At 40.4% G+C, this 27,554-nt stretch overlaps 1 protein-coding gene across 1 annotated transcript; it reads right to left on the bottom strand.

Annotated features, from left to right (window-relative positions):
- Positions 1 to 4,671: 4,671 nt before the first annotated feature.
- Positions 4,672 to 17,580, bottom strand: LOC130555526 (uncharacterized). Its single transcript, XM_057335819.1, has 7 exons — positions 17,284 to 17,580; positions 6,508 to 6,585; positions 6,395 to 6,413; positions 6,235 to 6,256; positions 6,057 to 6,111; positions 4,939 to 5,025; positions 4,672 to 4,727 (listed from the first exon to the last, which is right to left on the bottom strand). The coding sequence occupies exons 1-7, from the start codon at positions 17,573 to 17,575 to the stop codon at positions 4,672 to 4,674; spliced, it is 609 nt and encodes a 202-aa protein (XP_057191802.1). The 5' UTR covers positions 17,576 to 17,580.
- Between the last annotated feature and the right edge of the window lie 9,974 nt (positions 17,581 to 27,554).

Here is a 27,554-nt window from a genome sequence, read left to right as displayed (position 1 = left end):
GGGAGACACGAGAGCGCGGCGAATGACGCGGACACCGAGCACATGGCAAACTGTCAAAACAATGAACGCATGTGCTCAACAGAACAGACACACACTCATGCAGGAAGAGTGCCGATGTCGCCGAGATCATGACAGAGAACTAATATTTAGCAATCCGAGTCGTAACAGTTGATTATCTGTATTTTGTTCATGTTTAATTTGTTAAATGTTTATTAAATTACTTTCAAGAGGTTTACGCATTATTTTATGTTTGCTAATCCGGGGGACATTTATTTTCTATCTATTTCGGGGGACATCTATTTTATGATGTTTGGGAGAAGGGATTATTACATGTTGTACATTTTGTGTATTCTGCGACGTGAGACGGCAGGCAGACAGTTGGTTAAACCATTCTGTCTGCTCCCTGACCTGGGCCCCAGCAAGTCAAACTTTATCATAATTAAGACATATTTCTAGACAGGATGGAAGCCCAGCCCAGGAGGGATGGAGACCATCTCATTTCAACAGGTCAGGTCTGCCCTCAAAACTCTTCCAGTTATTTATAAAAACTATATCATTCTGCAGGCACCACTCAGACAACCAGCCATTTAGTGATGATAATCTGCTATAAATCTCATCACCACGATAAGCAGTGAGGGGGCCAGAGAATATTACAGTGTCTGACATCATGCTTGCGAGCTCACACACCTCTTTAATGTTGTCTTTTGTGATCTCTGATTGACGGATTCGAACATCATTTGTGCCGACGTGAATACCAATCTTACTGAATTTACAATTAGCCTTAGCCAGCACATTTAAATTTGACTTGATGTCAGGCGCTCTGGCTCCCGGTAAACATTTGACTATGGTGGCTGATGCCTCTATGTTAACGTTCCGAACAATAGAATCACCGATAACTAGGGCACTTTCAGCAGGTTTCTCAGTCGGTGCATCACTGAGCGGGGCAAACCTGTTCAAGACAGTAATCGGAAAAGGTTGAGTGATGTTTTGTCCTGTGACTACGCCGTCTCACAGTCACGAAGTTTCCCAGCTGCGGGGGATTTTCAACCGGAACCGAGCTGTGTGTGCTAATGTTGCTCGCATCCAAAGTGTTTACTATGGTCGTTACACTCTTACTATCCTCAGATAAAGATTGGATACGAGACTCTAATTCTAAGATCTTCTCTGTCAGCCTAACTATTTCCCTGCATTTATTGCATATAAAGCCCTCGCAGCTGACAGAGAAGGTTAAGATAAACATATGACATGAGGTGCAAGTAACAATAATAGGAATAGAAGCCATAACTCACCGGGTTTGAAGTGCAATTCCAATTTACCAAGGTTGCTCGATGAATCGTAGTATACTCGCTTAAAAAGAGAAACAGTTGGCACACAAGACAAACCAGAGGCAAGATGATATTCCACAGTGTAAACAGAAAGCAAGCTAACACACTATTGCTATGCTAGCAGCGTTAAGTTAACTATCAATTTTGGTTTAGAATCTTCAAGTAAATAACAAGAACAGGGTTATTGAGATATGAGGATAAGTTAGCAAGGACAATGATAAGTAACAATAATAAAATACACTAATATTAGAGCGAAGTGTAAGTGCAGGGATACAAACAAACCGCCAGCAGCGATGCAGACAGTAGAATCAAAATTCTATTTATTCTTAATTATTTTGGGGGAAAGGCTTCCAGGGAAAGCCATGGTCCTAGACACATTACTTTGTAAGTGAGTGAGAAATAAGAGCAATTTTGTCTGAATGTACTTCGCATGTGTGCTTTATATTTTAATTTTACTAATGGTGGGTTTTATTTTACAGTTCAGCTTAATGATTGAGATAACATTGTGAAGAACACCTTACATTACATTTTCACAATTTTTTAGCTTGAACAAGGTTATGAATCTGTAATAATTTGAGAGAGCAGTCACTCTTTCTGACTAGTTTAACTACTTAAATGGGCTTGTGTCATATTTAATTTATTAACTTTATTCTTACGTCTGTCACAATCAGTCTTGGGATTTTACAGGTCAGTGGATAAATGCATGGGTCAGCACTTACAGTATGAACAGAATAAAGTATCATTCATCTGTAAAACACTCATGCTTTTGCTTTGTGGACCAGGGGATCTGGGTAATATTATATATATACCTAGAAAAGATGCACGTGAACGTAAATAACGCACACTGTATGTGCACAGAGATAGTCACCCCAAATCACATTAACCGGATTAAACATTTGTCCAAATTTCTAAGACTTTCATTTCGGAATGAAACCTCACACAGGCTGTCAGTTCCACAAGAATTCACAGGTTGTGCTCAAACCTCCAGATGCAGTTTGGGCTCCTTTCCATTTCATTGAGGTTGTCTGCACTCCCACGGCTTCATCTCATGAAAAATAAACCTCCTCCTCTAACATCACACGCAAATTCAAGATAAATTCCTTTTGAGGGCTGACTATTTGTTTAGAGAACTGAAGCTTAAAGAGGTTAAGATGACATTTCAATGTTCGTCATGTTTACGGTTCTGCCCTATTTTTGTCGTAATGTCTCGCATTTTGAACACAACGGGCATTTCCTCCTAAAATGTGGATCATCTGCTCTCTCCTGGATACAGATTTAGAAATAATACAACACAATCTCTAACTCTTCAAGTTCTGGTGCGTTTTGACAGTTTGAAGTCAAGCTGAGTTTCCAAAAGAAGCATCTCGAGCAAGCTGGGGAATAAAATTCAGGTCAAACACTGTGATCCAAAGCAGATTGCTTTTATTTCATACATCACAAACACAATTGCCTTTTGCGAAGCTTGCCACGAACAGAAAACTTTTAGCTTCCCAACTGCATCACCAAGACTCATTTCAATAGCATTCTGGCCTCTGTTGAACTACAGACCATTAGAAGTGACAGAATCAATGGCCATCTGCCCTAAGGATGAGATTTAGAGTATTGATGCATGTGTGTTAGATTTTTTTGTAATGGTTTACTGACAGGCTGTCCACTTAATTATCTTAAAATAGTTGAGAAATACAAAATGTTATTATGTTGAAAGAAAGAATGTACACAAGACATGTACAGCTGGTTGAGACTGAAATCAGAAGCATCCCTCATGCGACAGTTGTTATAATTGTCCTTGCTGCAGCAACCGAGTCTGCTTAACGGCATGGCAAGTTTAGATTTTTATATTTTTATGCCCGGTCCTCTGATGTTAGACATGAATTGATTATTGAACATATAATCAATTTGCTGATGTGTCTTTTGTTTATCAATTATGTTTAACTGTAAAATCTGTCTGGGAATAATTATCAGTTTCATCTGCGGCAAGTTAAAATGATAACCCCTAACCCAAAAATGAAAATTCTGTCATTGTTTATTCACCCTCATGTCAATCCAAACATGCATGACTTTTTTTCTGCAGAACACAAAAGAAGATATGTTGAAGATAATTTAAATTATGTTTGTAACTGAACAGGTATGTTTATACCCATAGACTTGCATTGGTCTTGTGCCCATACAATAGAAGTGAATGGGTGCCACCATTGTTCGGTTACCGACATTCTTGTTGTTCTATAACATTCTTCAACATTCAGGGTGAGTAAATGATGATAGAATTTTCATTTTTGGGTGAACTATCCCTTTTTCAAAGAAATAAGAGCTCAAACAGCATTTAATTTTAGTATTGTTATGTCTAACTCCTAACTATTTTTGCTGAAAGTTAAAAATAGATGTAGAATTTTAGAAACTTTGCATTGATTTCTTTATACACCCAAGACTTTTTGACTCTTAACTTATTTAATTTTGTAGTTTCACTGAGCATCCCTTGATAGAACAACATTCGAACCCCTTACAATTGAGGAAAAAGGGGTGGGAGTCATCACTGTCATAAATGCATTTTCTTTGTGGAGGAAACGTTTGTGACTTCTAAATAAATGAAAAGCAAAAGTTCTTCAGTGATGTGGATAACTGTTGGATGCCATGCAAAGTCAATCATTAGCTTTTCCCCCTGCATGCTGGTCTCACCAAAAGCAAGGCAAAGGGGATTTGTGTCACGATAGGTGGCGTGGAGAACCCAAATGCAGGCAACAGGAACAAAAGGGTTAACACACTGAACAGCTTTATTAAATAAACAGAACAAAAACCACCCACGATGGGGGACAAACGAGGTAACTAAATATATCAAAAAGGAGTAAACCAAAAACTTCCCACAATGGGGCAGAAAGAGAACTAAGAAATAATCAAAACTCACACTGACTAACACAGGCAAGACGAGGCAAGACGAAGCAAGACAAGGCAGGAACTCAAGGGACAAGCACATAAAGAACAGCAGCATCTACATACAGGTCGGTACACGTACATACACACAGAACGCAATCCAAAGGCACAAGACAAAGAAACATGAGGGCATTTATAGGGGAAGACAAAGGAGGGATAACGAACGAAGGCAGGTGTGGAACTGTGGAAATATTTTTCAGATAAAAGTATGATTTAATTATCAATATAATCAATAAGTGTTTTCTTTCATTAAATCATTAAGCTGTGTGCTTTTGTCATGTGCTTTCTATTTTACTCAGTGGAAAGTTACTGTGGCAAACGGAGTGAGACAGGATAAGTGGGGGTTGGAACCATAAATTTAACTAAGTCAACACACACACACACAACACTATCTATCTATGTCTTTGAATTTGTGACGTGTTCATACCTCATTCTCCTCAGGATGTCCCTTCTTCTGTTGTGTATTAACCAAAACATCTGCAATGCAATATAAAAGATTTGAAAACTCTCCGATTGATCTGTGACAGTCACCTGTGTTGTGACTGTTTTTGCTTTAAGACATTTTTAAGAGATTTTAGTTTCCACAGGAAAGAATTGCAATTCTGTTGTTAAGTTTCATATATAGCACATTCTTATTTAAACATGCCTATGTTTCCAAAGACATGTACCTGTGAATGAATTCTGTTACCTGAAGGCTGGATGGTTGAAGTTATGAGCGAGTAAGGCTCTGATGGACCTGGTTTGCTGTCCTGGTGTGACTGTGGATGCTTGAGACCTTTGAAAAAAGGTAAAAAGCATTAAAGATGGGGTAACATGCTATTTCATGCATTCTGACTTCTTTATACTGTTAACGTGCTGGCTTCTCATGCTTAACATGGTCAACTTGTTAAAAAAATAGTTGGACGTATGAAGTAGTATTTCTGTGCTCGAGCACTCCAACTTGTTTCGGAAAGTTTTTCAGAAGTCTGGATCCTTGTTTCGTAACAGGGCTCCTATTCCTTTCATTGGCAATTCTCCTGGAAAAGCACGGCCACGCTTCATCCACCGAGCGAAAGAGCACGTCACCCACAAGTCAACCAGCCAGCATGAGAAGGAACACACCCATCAATGCCGCTTCACTAGGCTAACGGAAGTTTAGCTGTGTTTGTTTGCTCACTGCATTTCGGTGATGAATGTTATAAACAGTGGATAGATATAATGCTGGATTTGGAGATCGTTTGAAACTAATAGATGGCGCTGTCCCAGCGCTAAAAGATGCCGGACATGAACCGCACACGGTAAGTCAAACTAAGTCATATGCTGTGTTTTGTTGGCAATTGGCGTGTACGTAATGTAAACAACATGAAGAGATAATGCGATGATGTATTGTGTGCTCGTGCTATAGTTCCGTCCCCCTGCCCACCTCCAGCAGCTCCTGTTTTTCCAGAAAAAATCGTACAGCTGTATCTATCTTTTATAAATTTAATCAAACTAAATACTCTTCGAAGATACGAAGTATGCAATACTACTGTATAGGTAGGTAACACGCAGTTTCTGCCAATCTCATATTAATCTTGAGTACTTATACAGTATAAAATGGGTAAAATGATGCCTTTACCAGATCCATCAGTAGGGTCCCTAATAGCCGGTATTGTGCACTCACTTGTTCTATGTTAAGGCATTTGTTAAAGAGCTATAATCCTGTACGTGATGTAAAGTGCAGAGAATGCTCATTTGTAACTTGTTTTGGATGCAAGTGTCTGCTTAATGATTAAATGCAAATGATTTAACTTACATGGGAAAATCAGTGATGTTCTCATACAGTACCTGTGTCTGGTACAGAAGTGATCAGAGAGTAGGCCTCTGCAGGTTCAGAAGCACTCTAAATAACAAAAACAATTAAGATTTTATCCATTTAATATTTTATTAAATGTATGTTAATGTGTTAAATTATGTTCAGCTGCTTTGCTGTAGTAAAAATCATAAACACAAAAATGATACTCACCGTATCTCCTGCAGTTTCTTGACTGACAATAATACAGAGCAATTAGTACAGAGACAATAGTACATTTGTTTTTTTAATCTAATATTCTAATATTAGTGCATTTGCATGCAAATGTATTTATTGTAAAATAATTTTCTTGTACACATGGGGAAAAACTTACCGTTTAGTTCTTTTCTTGCCTAGAAAACAAAGCACTACTGCATTATTTATTCAGTTCAGCTTTCATGGTGAAGCTCAGTTTTTTGTACAACTAAAGGTGTAAATTTTACGTACATGCATATCGGCACAGGCATATGAGTCCAGTGAGTACAAACACAGAGCCCACCGCTGTTGACAGTGTTGTTAAGATGGCTGTGTGTTAAGAAAAGCATGTTTCACGTCATCATGTGTATTATGATAGTCTAAAACGATTATAATATCTAGATCCTTATTCATAATCTTTAAAGTGTACACTTTGTTATGTGCATTAGAGGTCAACCGATATGCCTTTTTCAGGGCCAATGTCGATTTGTAAGGCTGGTGCCAAGGTGTCCACACCGAAAGGGCACCACATCCGGGGAAACACAGAACTTCATCCAATACAATAACGTCCCCACAGGGTTTGCATCTCCATCTCAGACAGCATACAACAATGAATGATGATTACCAACTCACACCTTTACATCTGTTCTCTTCTCCCCCTCTCCTCTTTCTCTCCAACTGAACTCAAGAGCACTTGAAAGCTCACCCATGAACTGGATTTGACAAATACCATATCTTATATGAACAAAGAATCTTCATATGCATGTTTGGTATCATTTGAAATGTCTCAGCAGTAGAGCAGATCATAACATAGCTTTTAGGGTTTAAAGATATTCTGCTCACTGTTGAGGGTGTGTCTTCATGTAAATGCCCGTTTGTGGCCTGATCAGATCCAGGACAGAGTCCTTTACAGTGTAAATTGTTGTTGTGTGGAGGAAGGGTATTTTGGTCTGGGTATTTAAGGGAAGCTGGCAAAATGTTCTGGGGAATTCTTACTAAGATATGAACCCCATGGTGCTGTGTGTGCTATGTTTTTTCCGATCGCATATTTTTCTACTGTCATGTATGCTTCTTAGACTCGTAGACTAATCTCTGAGGATTTGATGTTTTGTTTTTGTATTCTCTGAATAACTACTTGGCATTAGTTTAAGTGTACTTAGAACGTAGGGGCTAACGTCGTTTCCATTTAAAACAACACAAATGTTGTCTGACCAATGTAAATAGGGTAAGTAGGCATGATTATATAAAGCTACCGTCAGAGGAAGTAAGATTGGTCTATTTATCTCTATGTAGGGTCATGACATCTGGTTGGAAATAATCATTACTTTAATTAAGTTGTCATAATCTAAGGGGACTAGATCAAATAATGTTTCAGGAAGAGCTGGTGGAGACGGCCATCTGAGCATTACTAGTCATAGAACCTCTGGCAGTGACCAAGACTGACGAGTTTGTGATCGTGAGATCCGCGTATAACAGCCGGCGCGAGACTCTAAGCGACACTGAGAATCGGATGAACGAGTGTTCGAATAAGGCAGAAAAATTAAACATTGACCCAAATTGCATGATTATCATCACGCATAATAATCAAATACAAATAATATCATTTAACAAGGTTTCTCTTTTTATCTTTTGGAGTCAGATAAGATTACGCAATGTTAAACAATAATGTTAACAATAACAACCCAGAGCGCCTGAAAAACAGAACGCGCTCATGCCTTCGCCATGCCACTTCCGCCAGTGGGTGGGTGGTTAGTGGTTCTTCTGCTCTTACATTTTTCACCACCTTATAATATCGATTATTACAGGTCAAGTAGACCGATAACCGATATTTTGAACCGATATATACTGTATGTCAGGTGTAAAAATGAAAAACATGTTCAAAATTAAGAATAACAAGAGCTCTGACAAAAACTTTGCCCAAAAACCATGGTTACTACACATTTACTATAGTAACACCATGGTAAACAGTAAGGAAATAAACAAACAATAGTTCAATCAACATATTTAACGGATATTATTGCTGTTTTGTTGTGCCATTNCACACACACACACACACACACACACACACACACCACCACACACACACACACACACACACACACACACACAAAGAGTCACACAGAAAAGAAATGTTATGAATCAATCCACTGCATATGTTTTAAGTATAATCATGAGTTGTGAGTGTTTTAATGAATCATAGGATTAAGAAACAACGCTACATAATTAAAAGCATTAGATGATTGAGTGTTTTCCTTTTACTAAAAGAATGTTAAGAATGTTGGTATGTTGTCCGGCCACAAGAAACTGTCTCTTGGAAACACTCCCCAAAAGAAACTGTCTCTAGAGAACATTCCTCAAAACTAGCGACTGACCACAGGGTGGCAACGAACATATTGCACCGGATGTTGTTTTGCAGGAACAAGTGAACAAAGGAATGGAGTCAGAAGAGAGTCGTGGAATGCGAGGATTGGCTGTTGAGAATGATACCACCCAGAGGAGAGGGCGGAATCAGAAGAAGGGAGCGGCGTAAAATACTGAATAAATAAGTGTGAAAGTGTATGTTCTGGGTTGTTGGCTTGTGGTGGAGTGAGGAGATCGTCTGACAACCCAAAGCTTTGTTACTCCTTTTTACATCTGATAATAAAACTTCTATATAACTTGGAGAAAAGTCTCTTTCAAATTTTTGAGCATGCAGGACTGCCTTAAAAGTCCAACAATTGGTGACCCGTGACGTGATTTGTCAAGAGACGAGGGCACATTTGCCATTTGCGTTGGGAAAAACGGAACGAATTCGGTTCAACACACAGGTCGCGACCGTGAAAATAAAAAGGTAAGCAGAAGCCTGTTTAATCAAAATTCTGCTATTGAACATACCTAAATTGTTGTGTTGAATTTGATGAACATTCCGTATGAGTAAAAGTAAAGTATAAGAGAAGTTTTGAGAAATCAGATTTAAAAAGACAATACTGTAAGACGTTGCGTCACACAAGGAAATTGTGAGACGTTGCGAAATACTCGTACCATGAAATAATCGTTGCGGTTAGAGGCCCTCGATTGAAATAAATCGTAAATAATCTGTCGGGTTAGAGCCCTCGATTGAAATATCGTAAATCTAACTCATAAATTCGTTCGGGTTAGAGGCCCTCGATTGAAGATAAATCGTAAATTCTGGGGTTAGAGGCCCTCGTTGAAAAATCGTAAATTCTGCGGGTTAGAGGCCCTCGATTGAAAATAGATCGTAAATTCTGCCGGGTTAGAGTCCCTCGAGTCGGCGAACTCGTAAAGGAATATTCCAAAATTGTTTGTTGTGTGTTGAAATAAGTTAAGGAGTTGAATGTGAATACTGATAAAGCGATTGTAATGTGAAAAGACGTTTGGTACGACTCGTTGAAAATGAGAGGGTATAATTAGTGAATTATTCGAAAACATGTCCAGAATTATATATAAATGAATAATAAGGTGTAAAAGATTGTGAACAGTACAATTGTGTGTAAAATGGCTGAATTTCGAAAGAATGTGATGAATACGGTGTCCGCCAGTTTGTGCAGTGGCAAAAGTTACATATGCTTTAGCACAGACAGAACCAAGATATAGAAACGAGACAGAAAGAAATGAAAAGTGTGGTAGCATTTGTGATGATTTTGGGATGGGAAAATGCAGAAGAAGTAGAATGCCTCTAGCACCAAATCAGAGAAATGGAAAAGAAAGCACATAGTAAGTTACGGAGACATATTGAAGAAAAGATAAATAAATGGTATAACACAGGAAAACATGGTAGGAGAAGAAAATCTAAAGAAGAATTAAGATGTGGACTAAGGTGGCGTAACAACCACAGCACTCAGCTCAGAAACCACAGAGTAGAGAGAGAAACAGGAAGTGAACAACTCAGCAGCCAGAGAGAGAAATGGAGAGAATACAGGAAGTGCCAGACTACCTCTGCTCCGCCCCCAGAAAAACCCAACCCCACTTCATTATACCCAACCCTAAGCACCCCCCTTCATACGAACGCCAAACAGCAGGTTGTAATGACAATAATGGGGGAGAAATGGATGTTGAGTAGGAGAAATGACTGGTAAATAGACAGGATACGCAAGGAATTTGATGAATTAAAAACTCAGTGAACAAGGGTGTGGAAGACACATTAGTAAAAGCACGACGAGTTATGGAAGAAGTAGAGAGAACAAGAATGAACAGGAAGAGTCTGAGAAGGGTGACAATGAGAATACTGAAGAAGACATTATATTTGCAAAACTAATAAATACATCCACCCCTAATCCACAAGCAGGGACCATATGCTAACAGGGCCAATACCAGTTCAATTTGCAGGGAAAATGACACTGGGTGAGCCAATAGCCCATAGGTTAAGGAGCAGGAAACAGCCAGGGCACCCAGACCATGAGGAAGAGAAGGAGGAAAGGGAACATTACCTGAACTATGACCCAAGTCGTCAACTACAGGTACCTCAAATGCAAGCACCATTAATACAAGACCAGGAGGGAATTACAGTACCAACCTGGTCCAAGTGACATGACAGCAATAGCAGTAAATTGCCACCCATTACCTCAGGAGGCAGCAGATGGTTGAGTAAGCTGACAGCACTCAGCCATGGCACTGATTGGCTTTGGGTGATTGAGATGCCTGTTGGTCAGATACTGACAGCCTCACAAATGCAAAATTTAGAGCTCGATGCAAATACTATATGTTGCAAATGAGATACCATTTACCAGATAAGACTGTTGTAAGCCAAACTCTTCGTCGACTATATCCGTGCCACCAACGTGTACCAGAATATAAAATTCCGCATTAAGCCAGGTGAGACTGGAGCGGCTTATTATTTCCGTTGTGCTGCTGAGTGGGAACAAATGGTGGAGGAAAACAGTTTAAACAACCCTGTGACACGAGACATATTTAGAGCAGCAGTAATGACAGGAGCTCCAAATGGAGTAAAACAAGCAATGGAGAATAACCCAGATATCCCAGTGGCAGTAACGAGGTATGGGAAAGACATTTAGTGCACACACAGACAGAGCAGTGGAAAGAGCCAATAAAGAGAAGAGGAACTAGAAAGAGTTAAAACCCAGTTGTTAAAATTGCAATTAGAAAAAGCCAAAAGTGAAGGGACAACCAAAAAGGCCAAGCAAATGCCACAACATACTCCCAATGCACCCCAACCCATAGACCCATATCAAGGACCCCCTTACAGTGGTTCTCCTTTTGGAGGACCGACACACCACCATCCATATAGCAACCCACATTATGCCCAAGGACCAAACCGTAGGCAGGGACCCCCCTGGAGAGGAAATGGACGAGGGCAGCCGGAAAGAGGGAGGGGAGGGTTTGAGAGGGACCAGTGTTTTGAGTGTGGTGGGTATGGACATTGGGCGAGAAATTGTCCACAAAAATCAGCACAGAGTCAAGGCCAGAGTAACGGTCCACCTGCGGGGGGATGGGGTCCCCGAAGAGGTGGGCCGGTGGTCGTGGCAGGGGACCACAAACCCCACACAACCCGGGGCAACACTTCCCGTCACCTTCCAACCTACAGGGCCTGTGCACCCAACATGGGGCCCGGAGGGTGGGGCGGAGGAATGTTGAAGGGGCCCACAGAGAACCACCATGAGAGGAATGGCTGAACCTCTCATGGAAATAGTGGTAAGTGATCAACCACTAAAGGCTCTGGTGGATACCGGGGCCACATACTCTACTGTAACAAAGGGCACGATTGACAATAGCGATCTGACAAATCGCACAGGGCTTGCGCGGATCATGTGAAATAGAGGATGTCATCCCATAACAAGCTGATGCGGGAGAAACTGCACCTGTCTTTACTTTCATACATAGTACATAATCCGAAAATATAAATATTAATTGGATCATTTAAAAGTAGACACTTCAAGCTTTCTTTAGACGTATGCTTTACGTTTCTATGATGAGTATTCGCAGAGTATTTAAATCTGTTTTAATGACGCGTTTCAGAAAGATGCACGCGGAGAGAGACGGCTGAAAGCACAGCCTGTATATTGTCACTGTTTTACAAAAGCAAAACATTCTGTATAATGACTACACACAAATAAAAGTAGACCAATCACAGTTTCGAATCATGTATTAGTCTTATTTGTATGACCAAAATGACTGGCGTATTTAAGTCTTTCTCCGCAGTAATAAAAAAAGATGTGGCTGCGCGTTAAGACATAAAGGAAAAACACTTATTACACAGATCTGAAGACAACCGACTGTGCTTTCGTGTATATACGCGCCAAGACGGGCATTATAACGTGTGTGTCTGAACATTTATGCGTAATAAATTGCGAAAATAACTCAATTTGACACTTGTTGCGAGCAGTTTGAGTGGCGGCTGTGTCCCGTGTGCGCGTGCATCGCCTGAATGCCCTGACTGAAGATCGTCTTTTGAGAGCACGCGAGTACATGATGCTTTAAAATGGTTTGTATTTGTGATTGGCGTGACTTAAAATAATGTACAAATGCCTATTCCGTCAACTGATGCGCGATCACTGAAGCAGCTCGAACTATAAAATGCTTTCAGTGCGAGTCAAGGCCACCGATGTCGATAATCGAAAAAATGCTTAATATCGACGTCGATAATCGGCCAGTTCGATAATCGGCCGACCCCTTATGTGCATGTATCGGTGTTATACAGACAATTTTTAAGGGATAGTTCATTCAAATATGAAAATTAGCTCGTAATTTACTCACCAGTTGAACACGAGCAAATAACTTTACATTAGTGCCGGCCTGTTACAGTACATTCTTGTATGAGGGTCAACTGGGCAAAGCACCAAAAATCACATCCAACCATTATTGTGGATTAATAAATGCTTTCTGAAGCAAAACGATGTACTGTATCTTAAATACCGGGAATACTCTTTAATATGTGGTATTACAGCAATAATTAGGTCAGATAAAATGAAAGACAGTCTTGAAAAATGAATCCCAAATTTGTGAAAAGTATTCACAGTGTGTGCCAGAGAAAGTCTTAAATATTCCAACATTTTCAATGCACTTATTTAGTTTAAAGTTTTTGAATTGATAACTGGTTTTGTAACTGTTAAAATAATTCAGAATAAAGTGAGATGAACTTACGAGCTGTATACTTGGTTGTGGTTACAGCAGTGGACACTGCAGAAATGTAAAACAAAATGTTCAGTTGATAAGATGACACTGAAAGAACTCTGAGACCATTGAAAAATGAGTTTTTGTTGTCTTCAGGCTTAATTTAGCATTGTGATTATACTTACCGGTTGTCATGGCGGCTGCTGTAGTTTGTGCAGCTGATGTTGCTGCAGAGAATGAATGTTAATACACACAAGAACAGATGCTTTAAACATGAAAATATTAATTAAATAAAAGACTCGTATAATCTCTGAGGATTTGATGTTTTGTTTTTGTATTCTCTGAATAACTACTTGGCATTAGTTTAAGTGTACTTAGACAGGGGCTAACGTTTCCGTTTAGAACAACACAAATGTTGTCTGACCAATGTAAATAGGGTAAGTAGGCATGATTATATAAAGCTACCGTCAGAGGAAGTAAGATTGGTCTATTTATCTCTATGTAGGGTCATGACATCTGGTTGGAAATAATCATTACTTTAATTAAGTTGTCATAATCTAAGGGGACTAGATCAAATAATGTTTCAGGAAGAGCTGGTGGAGACGGCCATCTGAGCATTACTAGTCATAGAACCTCTGGCAGTGACCAAGACTGACGAGTTTGTGATCGTGAGATCCGCGTATAACAGCCGGCGCGAGACTCTAAGCGACACTGAGAATCGGATGAACGAGTGTTCGAATAAGGCAGAAAAATTAAACATTGACCCAAATTGCATGATTATCATCACGCATAATAATCAAATACAAATAATATCATTTAACGAGGTTTCTCTTTTTATCTTTTGGAGTCAGATAAGATTACGCAATGTTAAACAATAATGTTAACAATAACAACCCAGAGCGCCTGAAAAACAGAACGCGCTCATGCCTTCGCCATGCCACTTCCGCCAGTGGGTGGGTGGTTAGTGGTTCTTCTGCTCTTACATTTTTCACCACCTTATAATATCGATTATTACAGGTCAAGTAGACCGATAACCGATATTTTGAACCGATATATACTGTATGTCAGGTGTAAAAATGAAAAACATGTTCAAAATTAAGAATAACAAGAGCTCTGACAAAAACTTTGCCCAAAAACCATGGTTACTACACGTTTACTATAGTAACACCATGGTAAACAGTAAGGAAATAAACAAACAATAGTTCAATCAACATATTTAACGGATATTATTGCTGTTTTGTTGTGCCATTGGCTTGCGCGGATCATGTGAAATAGAGGATGTCATCCCATAACAAGCTGATGCGGGAGAAACTGCACCTGTCTTTACTTTCATACATAGTACATAATCCGAAAATATAAATATTAATTGGATCATTTAAAAGTAGACACTTCAAGCTTTCTTTAGACGTATGCTTTACGTTTCTATGATGAGTATTCGCAGAGTATTTAAATCTGTTTTAATGACGCGTTTCAGAAAGATGCACGCGGAGAGAGACGGCTGAAAGCACAGCCTGTATATTGTCACTGTTTTACAAAAGCAAAACATTCTGTATAATGACTACACACAAATAAAAGTAGACCAATCACAGTTTCGAATCATGTGTTAGTCTTATTTGTATGACCAAAATGACTGGCGTATTTAAGTCTTTCTCCGCAGTAATAAAAAAAGATGTGGCTGCGCGTTAAGACATAAAGGAAAAACACTTATTACACAGATCTGAAGACAACCGACTGTGCTTTCGTGTATATACGCGCCAAGACGGGCATTATAACGTGTGTGTCTGAACATTTATGCGTAATAAATTGCGAAAATAACTCAATTTGACACTTGTTGCGAGCAGTTTGAGTGGCGGCTGTGTCCCGTGTGCGCGTGCATCGCCTGAATGCCCTGACTGAAGATCGTCTTTTGAGAGCACGCGAGTACATGATGCTTTAAAATGGTTTGTATTTGTGATTGGCGTGACTTAAAATAATGTACAAATGCCTATTCCGTCAACTGATGCGCGATCACTGAAGCAGCTCGAACTATAAAATGCTTTCAGTGCGAGTCAAGGCCACCGATGTCGATAATCGAAAAAATGCTTAATATCGACGTCGATAATCGGCCAGTTCGATAATCGGCCGACCCCTTATGTGCATGTATCGGTGTTATACAGACAATTTTTAAGGGATAGTTCATTCAAATATGAAAATTAGCTCGTAATTTACTCACCAGTTGAACACGAGCAAATAACTTTACATTAGTGCCGGCCTGTTACAGTACATTCTTGTATGAGGGAATACCGGGAATACTCTTTAATATGTGGTATTACAGCAATAATTAGGTCAGATAAAATGAAAGACAGTCTTGAAAAATGAATCCCAAATTTGTGAGAAGTATTCACAGTGTGTGCCAGAGAAAGTCTTAAATATTCCAACATTTTCAATGCACTTATTTAGTTTAAAGTTTTTGAATTGATAACTGGTTTTGTAACTGTTAAAATAATTCAGAATAAAGTGAGATGAACTTACGAGCTGTATACTTGGTTGTGGTTACAGCAGTGGACACTGCAGAAATGTAAAACAAAATGTTCAGTTGATAAGATGACACTGAAAGAACTCTGAGACCATTGAAAAATGAGTTTTTGTTGTCTTCAGGCTTAATTTAGCATCGTGATTATACTTACCGGTTGTCATGGCGGCTGCTGTAGTTTGTGCAGCTGATGTTGCTGCAGAGAATGAATGTTAATACACACAAGAACAGATGCTTTAAACATGAAAATATTAATGTCACCTTGTGACATCAAGAACCAGTGGAACATGTTTAAGTTGTTGTTGTATATTAATTAGCTGCTTCATAAATAGATGAACAGAGTTTCATATCATACAATACATATTTCTTCTTGGGGGTCGGGTGATATCATTTATAAATCAATAACTCACCCTTAACTGATGCTGGATCAGACTGTGGAGATGTTAGTTTTGGTTTGATTTCTAAATAAATATTACAGGCGTCTGTGTTACTGATGGTGCAAATGGTAAAATGTTTGAAGTTAATATTTCAGAATATTCGGTGTTGTACTCACCAACTGCATTTACACCAGTAGACATAACAACTAAAGCTGTTAAAAAAATTAACATTTGCAATTTACAATGTACTGAATAATGAAATGTTCAGTTGGTATTATAACCTGTAAAAGAACTGTCACTGAAGGTGAACAAAAAAAGTTTAATATATTTTTAATATTTAATATAATTACTCACAAGTTGTCTTGACTGTTGTTATTGTTGTTGTTTTAGTGGGATTAGATGCTGGGGCTGTATGGAGATATGTGCAAACTTTCTAATATTGATTGACAATAATTTAACTCTTAATAATCCTGATGTTAGGTAACAACATTGAGAGATTATCAGACTGATAAATGGAATCTGGGGCTAGTTGTCACAAGTTTAAACCCAGACAGATATTAGAGATGATTTAACTCTCTGTTGTAAAGATTATGTATACATTTCAGAAATGTGACTGTCACATGTGAATACATCAGAAACACATTTTCTTGCACAGTCTCTTGTCTCACCATATTGCACAACCAATGTCTCAGACCGTCAGTCTGACTAAACCTTTAAAATGTAGTCACTTGCAAAGTCACACTATGGTTACACACAGTCTACAACGTCTTTGAATAACTTCACAGACTGTACAACAACATGTTCAACATGAACTATAACTGCTCGAATGACATTCTATACAGCGTTTCTAATTTGAAAGCTAAATGACTATTTGCTCTGCAATTAAGATTATTTAATTCCTTCATTATGCTCTTTGCAAAAAAAATAGTGTATCTTGCATTTATTGTAAGTCATTTTAATACAATGTTATTTTAGCAGTCCTTACAAGACCGTTTTAAAATCAGGTATAAGAATATCCTGACCACTCTTTCACATATAATAAAATGGGAGGACTAAACATCAGGTACTCACCTCTGATAGTGTACAGATCACTGCGTGGTGATGTGAGCTTCATCTCACGATCCCTTTTGACTGAATAATCACAACTCAACTGTCGACCGTTCACTGTTTGCTTATGTGTGAATATTTCACTTGAACTTATGTGGAACACACAGTGATGATTTCCAGACTGTGTTCTCTGAGAATGACTTCTGTGTGTGAGAGATCCATCTTCAGTGTAGAGATTACAGATGAAATCAGTTCTGACTGACGCTGGGATTTCACATGAAATACTGAGCAGATCAGAGCTGTCATCAACACTCATGATGGGTTTAATAAGAGCAACTGTATGAAGTTTGTGAAAACATCAAGAAAAATTCATGAAAACTGTTTGAATTCGAGGTTTATAAAACAAAGTCATCAGTTGAATATCTCACTCAGTATTGTCAGTGTGGCAGGAGGAGAGTGAGGTGATGGTTTATGAACCCCTCTCACATCTGTTGTGTAGAAACAACCAATGTCCAGTGATACAGGTGATTTAACACCCGTCCATGAGAGAACTTCAGCCCCAGTGAGACTAAGATGACATGATGGACTGACTTTTATATCTTTCTCTTTATTTCCGTTTGCATAGAAATAACACTGAATTACTGTCACATCTGCTGGACTCTCACAGGTCAGATGTACAGAGTTTGACTCTCTTACAACATCTGGAGACACTTTCATATTAGGGGCTTCTGAAAATAACGAAGATAATAGCATGTTTCACTGATCATGCTTACATGAACACAATTGTTAGATGAAGGCCTATTATCTAGTTATTTAAAAAAGAGGTTTACATGTTTTACAGCATTATGAGGATTAGGCAATGACTAATGTACGTGGAAAGCGCACGCATGCTCTTTACTGCTTTCACATGGAAACAATGGAGATGATCTCTTCTACTATGCAGTAATTTATATGTATTTGATTTGACCTCATTTATTTGCAACAGAACACAGAAACGCTATAACTGGCAAAATGATTGCCATACGGTTGTATGTTTTAATGTTTTGGGGAGGGGTTCATCTGTTTCTTTGATTGTTTGACTTTTCATGCCTTAACATGCCTCCCAGAATTACTCTGGATGTGCAAAAAAGATAAAATTATATGTTCTGAATAAGGTGTTCGCATAAATTGGATGAATTAGTTTGTATAAATTAGTTTACATACACGTGAATATTACCGAATATTAATTAATGGCAAACTAGGAAACTTGACAAGTACTGATCACACGTTATTGTTACAAACACCTATATTATTGCAAAAAAAGCAAAAAGACATGAAATGTTTAAGATGTCGTTTCATGTGCTGCCCATTTATTATTTCCAAACTGTTCTCTTTACTTGAGCTTTTTCTCTGTAGTTGTATACCTTCAGCTTACTGGTGTACTGGACAGTTTTATACTTCAAATATCGTAGATCTTGTTTGACAAAGTCTTTGTAATGTTCCTCATCTGTTAGTGGCTTTGAATTAAAGCATCTGCTTAAAAATGTAAATGACATGAATAAATATAGATCACTTACTGTAAGACTGAACCTCCAAAAGAAAGTGCAACGCAACGATGATGAACAGCTCCATGAGCTCCATGTGCGAGACAGAACAAGACTTACAAAGTGTGTGAATTAGTAGAAGATCAGCCCACAGGAAACCACTTCATGTGTTGTACTCTCAGCTTTCATGTGTGGATGTGGATATTATTAGCCTGTGGTCAGAGCTTCACACACCTTCCATTTTCAGAGTAAGAATCATTTATCTTCATTTTAACAACTACAACACTTCAGAATGACTTCACTGATTAGTTTCACTTAAACATAAAAAAGTATTTTCTGCTACGGTGAATAAAGAAAATGTATCATCACTGATTATCAAAAAAGATACAGTGTATCATCACTGTATCATCATCATTAGATTTGTTTTGTATTATCTTTGACTCTAATCTGTCCTGTGGTTACAACACATCAGAGAGCCCAAACAGATGTCAGAGAACACAAAGAGATCTATTTATAAATTCATTTTATTGAAAGAACAACACGAAATAATGATTTTGATAGACAGCCTTGGTGCACTATTGTACTTTTATTTATATACTGTATACCTATATTGTTAAAATAAAGTATATTACAGTACAGAATAGTACAGATGTATAGTTTCTGACGCAACATGTCCTTTCAGGTTTTCAGGATGATGTTGTGTAGACAACCACCGTGAGAACATCATCAGCTTCTGTAAGATGCAGTTGGAAACATTACGTTAAAAAAGTGTCTGCAAGTGTGCAACCGTATTTAGCACTCTGAAACAAGACTACTTCCTACAGTTAGTGAAAAAATAACAGCCATGTTTTTGCAAGTTAATCAATAGTTTGTTAAAGTGCATTAAATCTATTTTAAAGATTGTCTTTTTTAAATGTATGTTTTATTGAGATATTACCTGAGTCTTTAGGATAGGCTTTTATCATTGGACAGAAATGGAGACTTTTCTCTGAGCCTGTGTGCAGATGATCAGTCACATAACTGTGCAAGTGGACATCATGTACCTCATTATTTCTGAATCCTTTTTCCACTTTCTTTCTTTTTTATTTATAAAAACATTTGTAGTTCCAATCTCACATACACTCTTATTGGCCGAGTTAAACAACAGCTCTTTTAACCCCTGCTGGTAGAAGATGAAACTACACAGCAAAAAGCACTGTACTGTAAATGTTACCTTACTATCTGAATTAAACTATTTAAGTGGATCTATTTTAATTTAAGGGTTCACTAAATATAGCATATCGCTGCTGTCCTTCTGAAACCTCATATCTCTTTTTTTTTTTGCCAATAAATCATTATTATTAGTCACACTTTATGTTTGTCACTGGGTTTTGCAAATATCTAACCACTGTTAAATTATTATAAAGTGATGGTCACCTTTGACAACACAGTATTGAATCAATTTAAAAATGACAGTGTTTTTTATATTTTCTGATAAACAGTGAATTTGGACAAGCAAGGTTTGATAAGGATGGAAACAAAATCTAGCTTTTTGCAAATCTGTCATTCGTATTTCAGTGTCAAGTTTTATCTTGCAGCAAACATTATTTTACATCACTTAAAAATCTTTGTCTATTCAATACCAAGAATCACACTTATATGTTTTACTTACAGTTAAATTGACACAGACAAATGACTCCAAATATTACAGACACAATTATGCCTATAACTGTAGAAAGCAGCGGCGCTGTTAGTCCCGTACCTGTAAGAAATATAATGCTTAAGTCACATTTATATTATAATAAAGAAACATATAATATAGTTCATTTAGCTAAAGCAGTCAGGTGATATGCAGAGGACTGTAGAAAATAAACAGCCCGAGTAAGTGGAGACTGAATAAAAAATAAATAAAGTTCAGTCATTAAGCATTTTGATGGGGCATAGAATGTACATTAGTTTAATCTTGGCGGTCTAGATCTGCTCAGTGGCATCAGTAGGCCCTTTTTAGATGGGCTTTAGCCACCCTACATTTCGGCCCAGCCCCCTAAAAAATGAATCTGAGATCGCTTTAGTGCTCTTTAAAACTCTTATTATGAAAACGGTACTGGGCTGTAATTTAGGGCATTCTTCTCAGTCCACAGCGGAGGACAAGGTTAACGCATTCATTCATAGATTGTCATGACATCTGTGTCTTTGGAGTTCTTATAAATGCTGTTTATATAATGTGATGCAGGAGCCATACAAGACGCTTTCCCATCCACTGGAAACATTTTTGGCTGCGTTCACCCCTTGTCACACTGCCACGGTGTTGTATTGTAACTCACCAGTTGTTGGGTTTGTTGGAGTTACAGCAGTGGACACTACAGCTACAGATGTTGGAGGAAAACATTCACGGATAAATCACGTTTAGAAGATGTTATTACATCCATTTTATTTCGAACAACACTGTCACGGTGTTGTATTGTAACTCACCAGTTGTTGGGTTTGTTGTGGTTGGAGCAGTGGACACTACAGCTACAGATGTTGGAGGAAAACATTCACAGATAAATCACGTTTAGAAGATGTTATTACATCCATTTTATTTCGAACAACACTGTCACGGTGTTGTATTGTAACTCACCAGTTGTTGGGTTTGTTGTGGTTGGAGCAGTGGACACTACAGCAGTTGGATGAAAACATGCAAGGATCAATTAAAAATACCATAGAAAGTGATGTGATTGCCCTTAAATTCCAAATTGTGAGGGTGTAAAACTCCTTTCTATCTGTTACCTCTCAGCTTACTGTGATATTATGTTTAAGACTTAGTTATACATATTATATGTAATATATGTCATGGCTCTGCTTCCTTAGTCAAGTTTTTCTTGGTCCTGTAGCAGAGCCATGACAAAGTCTTTGGTTATGTGTGGAGAGAAACGTATTGTTGTCCGTTTGACTATAATATACGTTCTCTCCAGTGTCTTGTCATTGGCCCCATTCCTCTCGTTTCCTCGTTATCTTTCCCTGAGTGTTTAATGTCTCACACCTGCCCCATGTCGTTATCCCTCGTTTGTGTTTCCCATAAATACCCTCTTGTTTCTTTGTCTTGTGCTCGTGGATTGTACGGTGTTACGTTATGTTGGATGGTGTTGTGTTCCTGTGCTCACCCGTGTTCCTGGTCCTTGTCTGTTCGTGTATTGTGAGTTTTGTGCCTGATATTATTTAAGACGTTTGGTCGTGTCCTTGAGTATAGTTCTTTGTCTTGTTTTCATTTTGCCCCCTCGTGGGAAGTCTTTTTGTTTTGTGTATATATATATCCTTAGTTGATTTTCCCCCATCGTGGGTTTTTGTTTTGTCTTGTTATGTTATAAATAAATATATCTTGTTTAACCCCTTCACTGCCTGCCTGCGCTTGGGTTCTTCCCCGCACCACCGTGACAATATATACTCAGCTACTGTATATATCTCATCAAGACCAGATGATTCCTTCCAGTGCATCGAAGATATAAAACATTGGATGACTTGTAATTTCCTTATTTTAAATTCTTATAAAACAGAAATATTACTTATCGGATCAAAGACACGTGAGCAGAATATTTCGGATTATAACCTGCAAGTTGAAGGCTGCACTGTTACTCCAACAAATACAGTTAAAGACCTCGGCGTTATATTAGACAGCAACCTGTCATTTAAAAATCACATCTCAAATATCACAAAAACAGCCTTCTTCCACCTTAGAAATGTTACCAAATTACAAAATATTTTGTGTTGCTGGCGCAGAGAAGCTTATTCATGCATTTGTGACCTCAAGACTTGACTACTGTAATGCACTGCTTAGTGGTTGTCCTGCATCATCAATAAATAAACTACAGTTAGTTCAGAATGCAGCTGCCAGAGTTCTAACCAGGTCCAGAAAATACCATCACATAACCCCAATGTTATCAACCCTTCACTGGTTACCCATTAAGTATCGTATTGACTTTAAAGTTCTTTTACTCACTTATAAAGCCTTAAACGGTTTAGCCCCTACCTACATAACAGAGCTTCTACCACACTACAACACATCACGCTCTCTAAGATCTCAAAACTCAACACCTAGAATAACTAAATCCACCAAAGGGGGCGGAGCTTTCTCATACGTAGCACCTAAACTCTGGAATAGCCTCCCCGATACTATTCGAGGGTCAGACACACTCTCCCAATTTAAATCTAGATTAAAGACACATCTTTTCAGCAAAGCATTCACTTAATGCAAAATATGCCAAATAAACCACCGGGAGGATGCATTTATTAGATATGATTTACTAGAATAATCTTGCTTGTTCTATAAACACCATGCACTGTGCTGTGTTTGACCTTTTTTGTGTTTTTCAGTTTTTCTTATTTTCTCCTGTAAAGCTGCTTTGGAACAATGCACATTGTGAAAAGCGCTATATAAATAAAATTGAATTGAATATTATTGTCACGACCAGAGCGTGGTGGAAGAGAGAACCCAAATGCAGGCAGCAGTGAAGGGGTTAACAAGAAATATTTATTTACACAAAACACGCAAAACAAAAACCCACAGTGGGGAACAAAACACGATAATAAACGGAGGAACAAAACAGGCACATAAACTCACTAACCTAAAATACAAAGACTAAGGACCACACTGGAAAAACTACAATAAACTAACAGACACTAAACTCACGGAACAGGAACACACAGCACTAGGCACGGAATCAAGACAACAGGCAAGAATACAATACACAGTACAATCCACGAGCACAAGACAAAGAAACAAGAGGGTATTTAAAGGGAAGACAAACGAGGGATAACGACACGGGGCAGGTGTGGGTAATCAAACACTTAGGGAAAGATAACGAGGAAACGAGAGGAATGGGGCCATGACAAGACACTGGAGAGAACGTATATTATGTCAAACGGACAATAATACGTTTCTCTCCACACATAACCAAAGACTTGTCATGGCTCTGCTACAGGACCAAGAAAAACCTGACTAAGGAAGCAGAGCCATGACAGAAGCCCCCCCTTTAATGAGCACCTCCAGGTGCTCACCAAGGGGTAGACGGACAGACAAGGCAGACTGAGACAAAGACAAGACCAGACAAAACATGGAGAACAGAATCAGTGGCAAACAAGACAAAATTACAATGGGGTTGGGGTGCGCAATCAAAAATAACAAACATGGGAGGGGGGGTGGGGCAAAACAAGGGCCCATAGGGGGCAGTTCATGGGGGTGGGGAAAGTCCAGTCCCCGGCTGCGCTCTAGGGCGCGAAGTCTGGGGGACTTAGGGAGGAGTCCTGGGGGAACTCCCTTACGTCGCGGGACGGCTGGGACCGCTGGTGCCGGCTGGACAGGGCTGAGTCGCCGGCTGGAACGTCGGCTGGAAGGCCGGCTGGACAGGGCTTGACGCCGGCTGGAAGGCCGGCTGGACAGGGCTTGCGCCGGCTGGAAGGCCGGCTGGACAGGGCTTGACGCCGGCTGGAAGGCCGGCTGGACAGGGCTTGACGCCGGCTGGAAGGCCGGCTGGACAGGGCTTGACGCCGGCTGGAAGGCCGGCTGGACAGGGCTTGACGCCGGCTGGAAGGCCGGCTGGACAGGGCTTGACGCCGGCTGGAAGGCCGGCTGGACAGGGCTTGACGCCGGCTGGAAGGCCGGCTGGACAGGGCTTGACGCCGGCTGGAAGGCCGGCTGGACAGGGCTTGACGCCGGCTGGAAGGCCGGCTGGACAGGGCTTGACGCCGGCTGGAAGGCGGCTGGACAGGGCTTGACGCCGGCTGGAAGGCCGGCTGGGACGCCGCTGGAGGCCGGCTGGACAGGGCTGACGCCGGCTGGAGGCCGGCTGGATCGCCGGCTGGGACGCCGGCTGGACTGGTCGGCTGGGACGCCGGCTGGATGGCCGGCTGGGATGCCGGCTGGACATGGGCTTGACGCCGGCTGGATCCCGGACTGGACGCCGGCTGGATCGCCGGACTGGACGCCGGCTGGATCCCGGACTGGATCGCCGGCTGGATCAGCCGGACATGGACGCCGGCTGGATCCCCGGACTGGACGCCGGCTGGATCACCGGACTGGACGCAGACCTGGACACAGACTAGGACACAGGACTAGACACAGACTGGACACAGGACTAGACACAGGACTGGACACAGGACTGGATCACGAAGACCGTGGACACAAGACTGGACACAGGACTGGACACACGGACTGGACACAAGACTAGACACCGGACTGGACACAGGACTGGACACCGGTTGCACCGGACTGGACGCCGGCTGCACCGGACTGGACGCCGGCTGCACCGGACTGGACCGGCTGGACACACGGCACGCACTGGACTGACCGGCGCACCGGACTGGATGCCGGCTGCACCGGACTGGACGCCGGCTGCACCGGCCGGGTTGGAGACCACGCTGCCCGCCGTTGCCTCTTCTTCTTACGCCTAGCCACCCGGCTGGTGGTCGGGTGATGGAAGGAGGTAAACGGCACGGCTGGCTCCGGCTGGGACTCCTCGGAGGTGGTTCCCCAAGACTCCCTCCTTCCTCGCCTACCTCGTAGGCTGACTGGTGGGGAGGCTGCAGGGGTTGAGGAGAGCGGTGTGGCAATGCCTAAAACCCCGATCTGCAGGGTCTGACCCTCCTGTATGGCGGCCAGCGGAGATGGGTGATAGTGACGTGTTGAGACCCTGGACTCCGGTCGGTTCATGACGTACTGCCACACGACATCGAAGTCCAGCGGTCTCAATGACCGCATCTCCGCCCGTGACAGGGGGTCCCTGAGACCGGCGTTAAAAAGCACCGCCACCTCCTCCTCCCCGAAGACAACCTCCTCTGCGGCATCCAGGAACCTATATAGATAGTCCTCGATGTCATCGTTCCCCTGACGAATGCCGCAGAGGAGGCGAGCCTGGTGGGACCGTCTCGTGCCCATGCTGCCTACTGGGTTCGTATTTGGCTCGTGTATTCTATTCTGTCACGGTCTGGCAGAAAGAACCCAAATGCAGGCAACAGTGAAGGGGTTAACACAGAATTTTAATAATTACAAAAACACCAAAACAAAAACCCACGAGGGGGTAAACATGAAACAGATAATAAAGGAGGTAAAACAGGACGATAAACTACACTAAACACTACAAACTAGAGACAACACTTGGAAAACTACAACTAAACTACAGACACTAAACTGACTGGAACAGGGTAACCTACAGCACAGAAGACAGGATCACAGACAAAGCACGAGCAAGCACATCACAATACACATGTACATACCACGAGCACAAGACAAAGAAACAGAGGGTATTTAAGGGAATTGACAAACGAGGGATAACGACAGGGGCAGGTGTGGGACATTAAACACTCAGGGAAAGATAACGAGGAAACGAGAGGAATGGGGTCAATGACAAGACACTGGAGAGAACGTATATTATTGTCAAACGGACAATAATATGTTTCTCTCCACACATAACCAAAGACTTTGTCATGGCTCTGCTACAGGACCAAGAAAAACATGACTAAGGAAGCAGAGCCATTTGACATTATACTTTCCTTTACTTCAGATAATTGAGCGCTAATAAATATTCTTAAATGGATTGTACGAAAATAGTTAACATTTAGAGATCCATATTTTTTGTAATCAACAGGACAACCAGAAGGCAATGTTGCTCGCAAAATTGGTATATCAACATAAAATTTTTGAGAATGGCTGAACCATTCTCATGACAATTCTGAGGCGGCATCACTGATAGTGTACAGATCACTGCGTGGTGATGTGAGCTTCATCTCACGATCCCTTTTGACTGAATAATCACAACTCAACTGTCGACCGTTCACTGTTTGCTTATGTGTGAATATTTCACTTGAACTTATGTGGAACACACAGTGATGTTCTCCAGACTGTGTTCTCTGAGAATGACTTCTGTGTGTGAGAGATCCATCTTCAGTGTAGAGATTACAGATGACATCAGTTCTGACTGACGCTGGGATTCCACATGAAATACTGAGCAGATCAGAGCTGTCATCAACACTCATGATGGGTTTAATAAGAGCAACTGTATGAAGTTTGTGAAAACATCAAGAAAATTTCATGAAAACTGTTTGAATTCGAGGTTTATAAAACAGAAAGTCATCAGTTGAATATCTCACTCAGTATTGTCAGTGTGGCAGGAGGAGAGTGAGGTGATGGTTTATGAACCCCTCTCACATCTGTTGTGTAGTAACAACCAATGTCCAGTGATACAGGTGATTTAACACCCGTCCATGAGAGAACTTCAGCCCCAGTGAGACTAAGATGACATGATGGACTGAATTTTATATCTTTCTCTTTATTTCCGTTTGCATAGAAATAACACTGAATTACTGTCACATCTGCTGGACTCTCACAGGTCAGATGTACAGAGTTTGGCTCTCTTACAACATCTGGAGACACTTTCATATGAGGGGCTTCTGAAAAAAACAACAAAGCTCTTTTATTGATAATATGAGACGGGCCGTGATGTCTTCATTTCTGCATTATCAAGCAAAAACATGTTCTTTTCCTGCTAATCTTTCATGGAAACACTGGAGAACCCTTTCACACAACGAGCTCAGTGGACAGCTATTCCAAAAGCCATTTCTTGTGTATGCGTGAGTTTTCATTGTTGCACATCATCCAGTGAACTCACGTCTTCGGATGTCCACTCAAGTGGAAAATAAAAAGTGGAAAATATTTGTAGGAAAGTTCTTTATGCTCTAAATTTTTACAGATCATGCATGAAAAGATAAACTTCCTGGTAACAGTGCACAAGAACACTATCAAAATGTACGCCAAGAGGTGCT

Source organism: Triplophysa rosa, linkage group LG6 (genome assembly GCF_024868665.1).
Source record: "Triplophysa rosa linkage group LG6, Trosa_1v2, whole genome shotgun sequence".
NCBI classification, from domain to species: domain Eukaryota; kingdom Metazoa; phylum Chordata; class Actinopteri; order Cypriniformes; family Nemacheilidae; genus Triplophysa; species Triplophysa rosa.
This window is presented reverse-complemented; position numbering and strand designations above follow the sequence as displayed.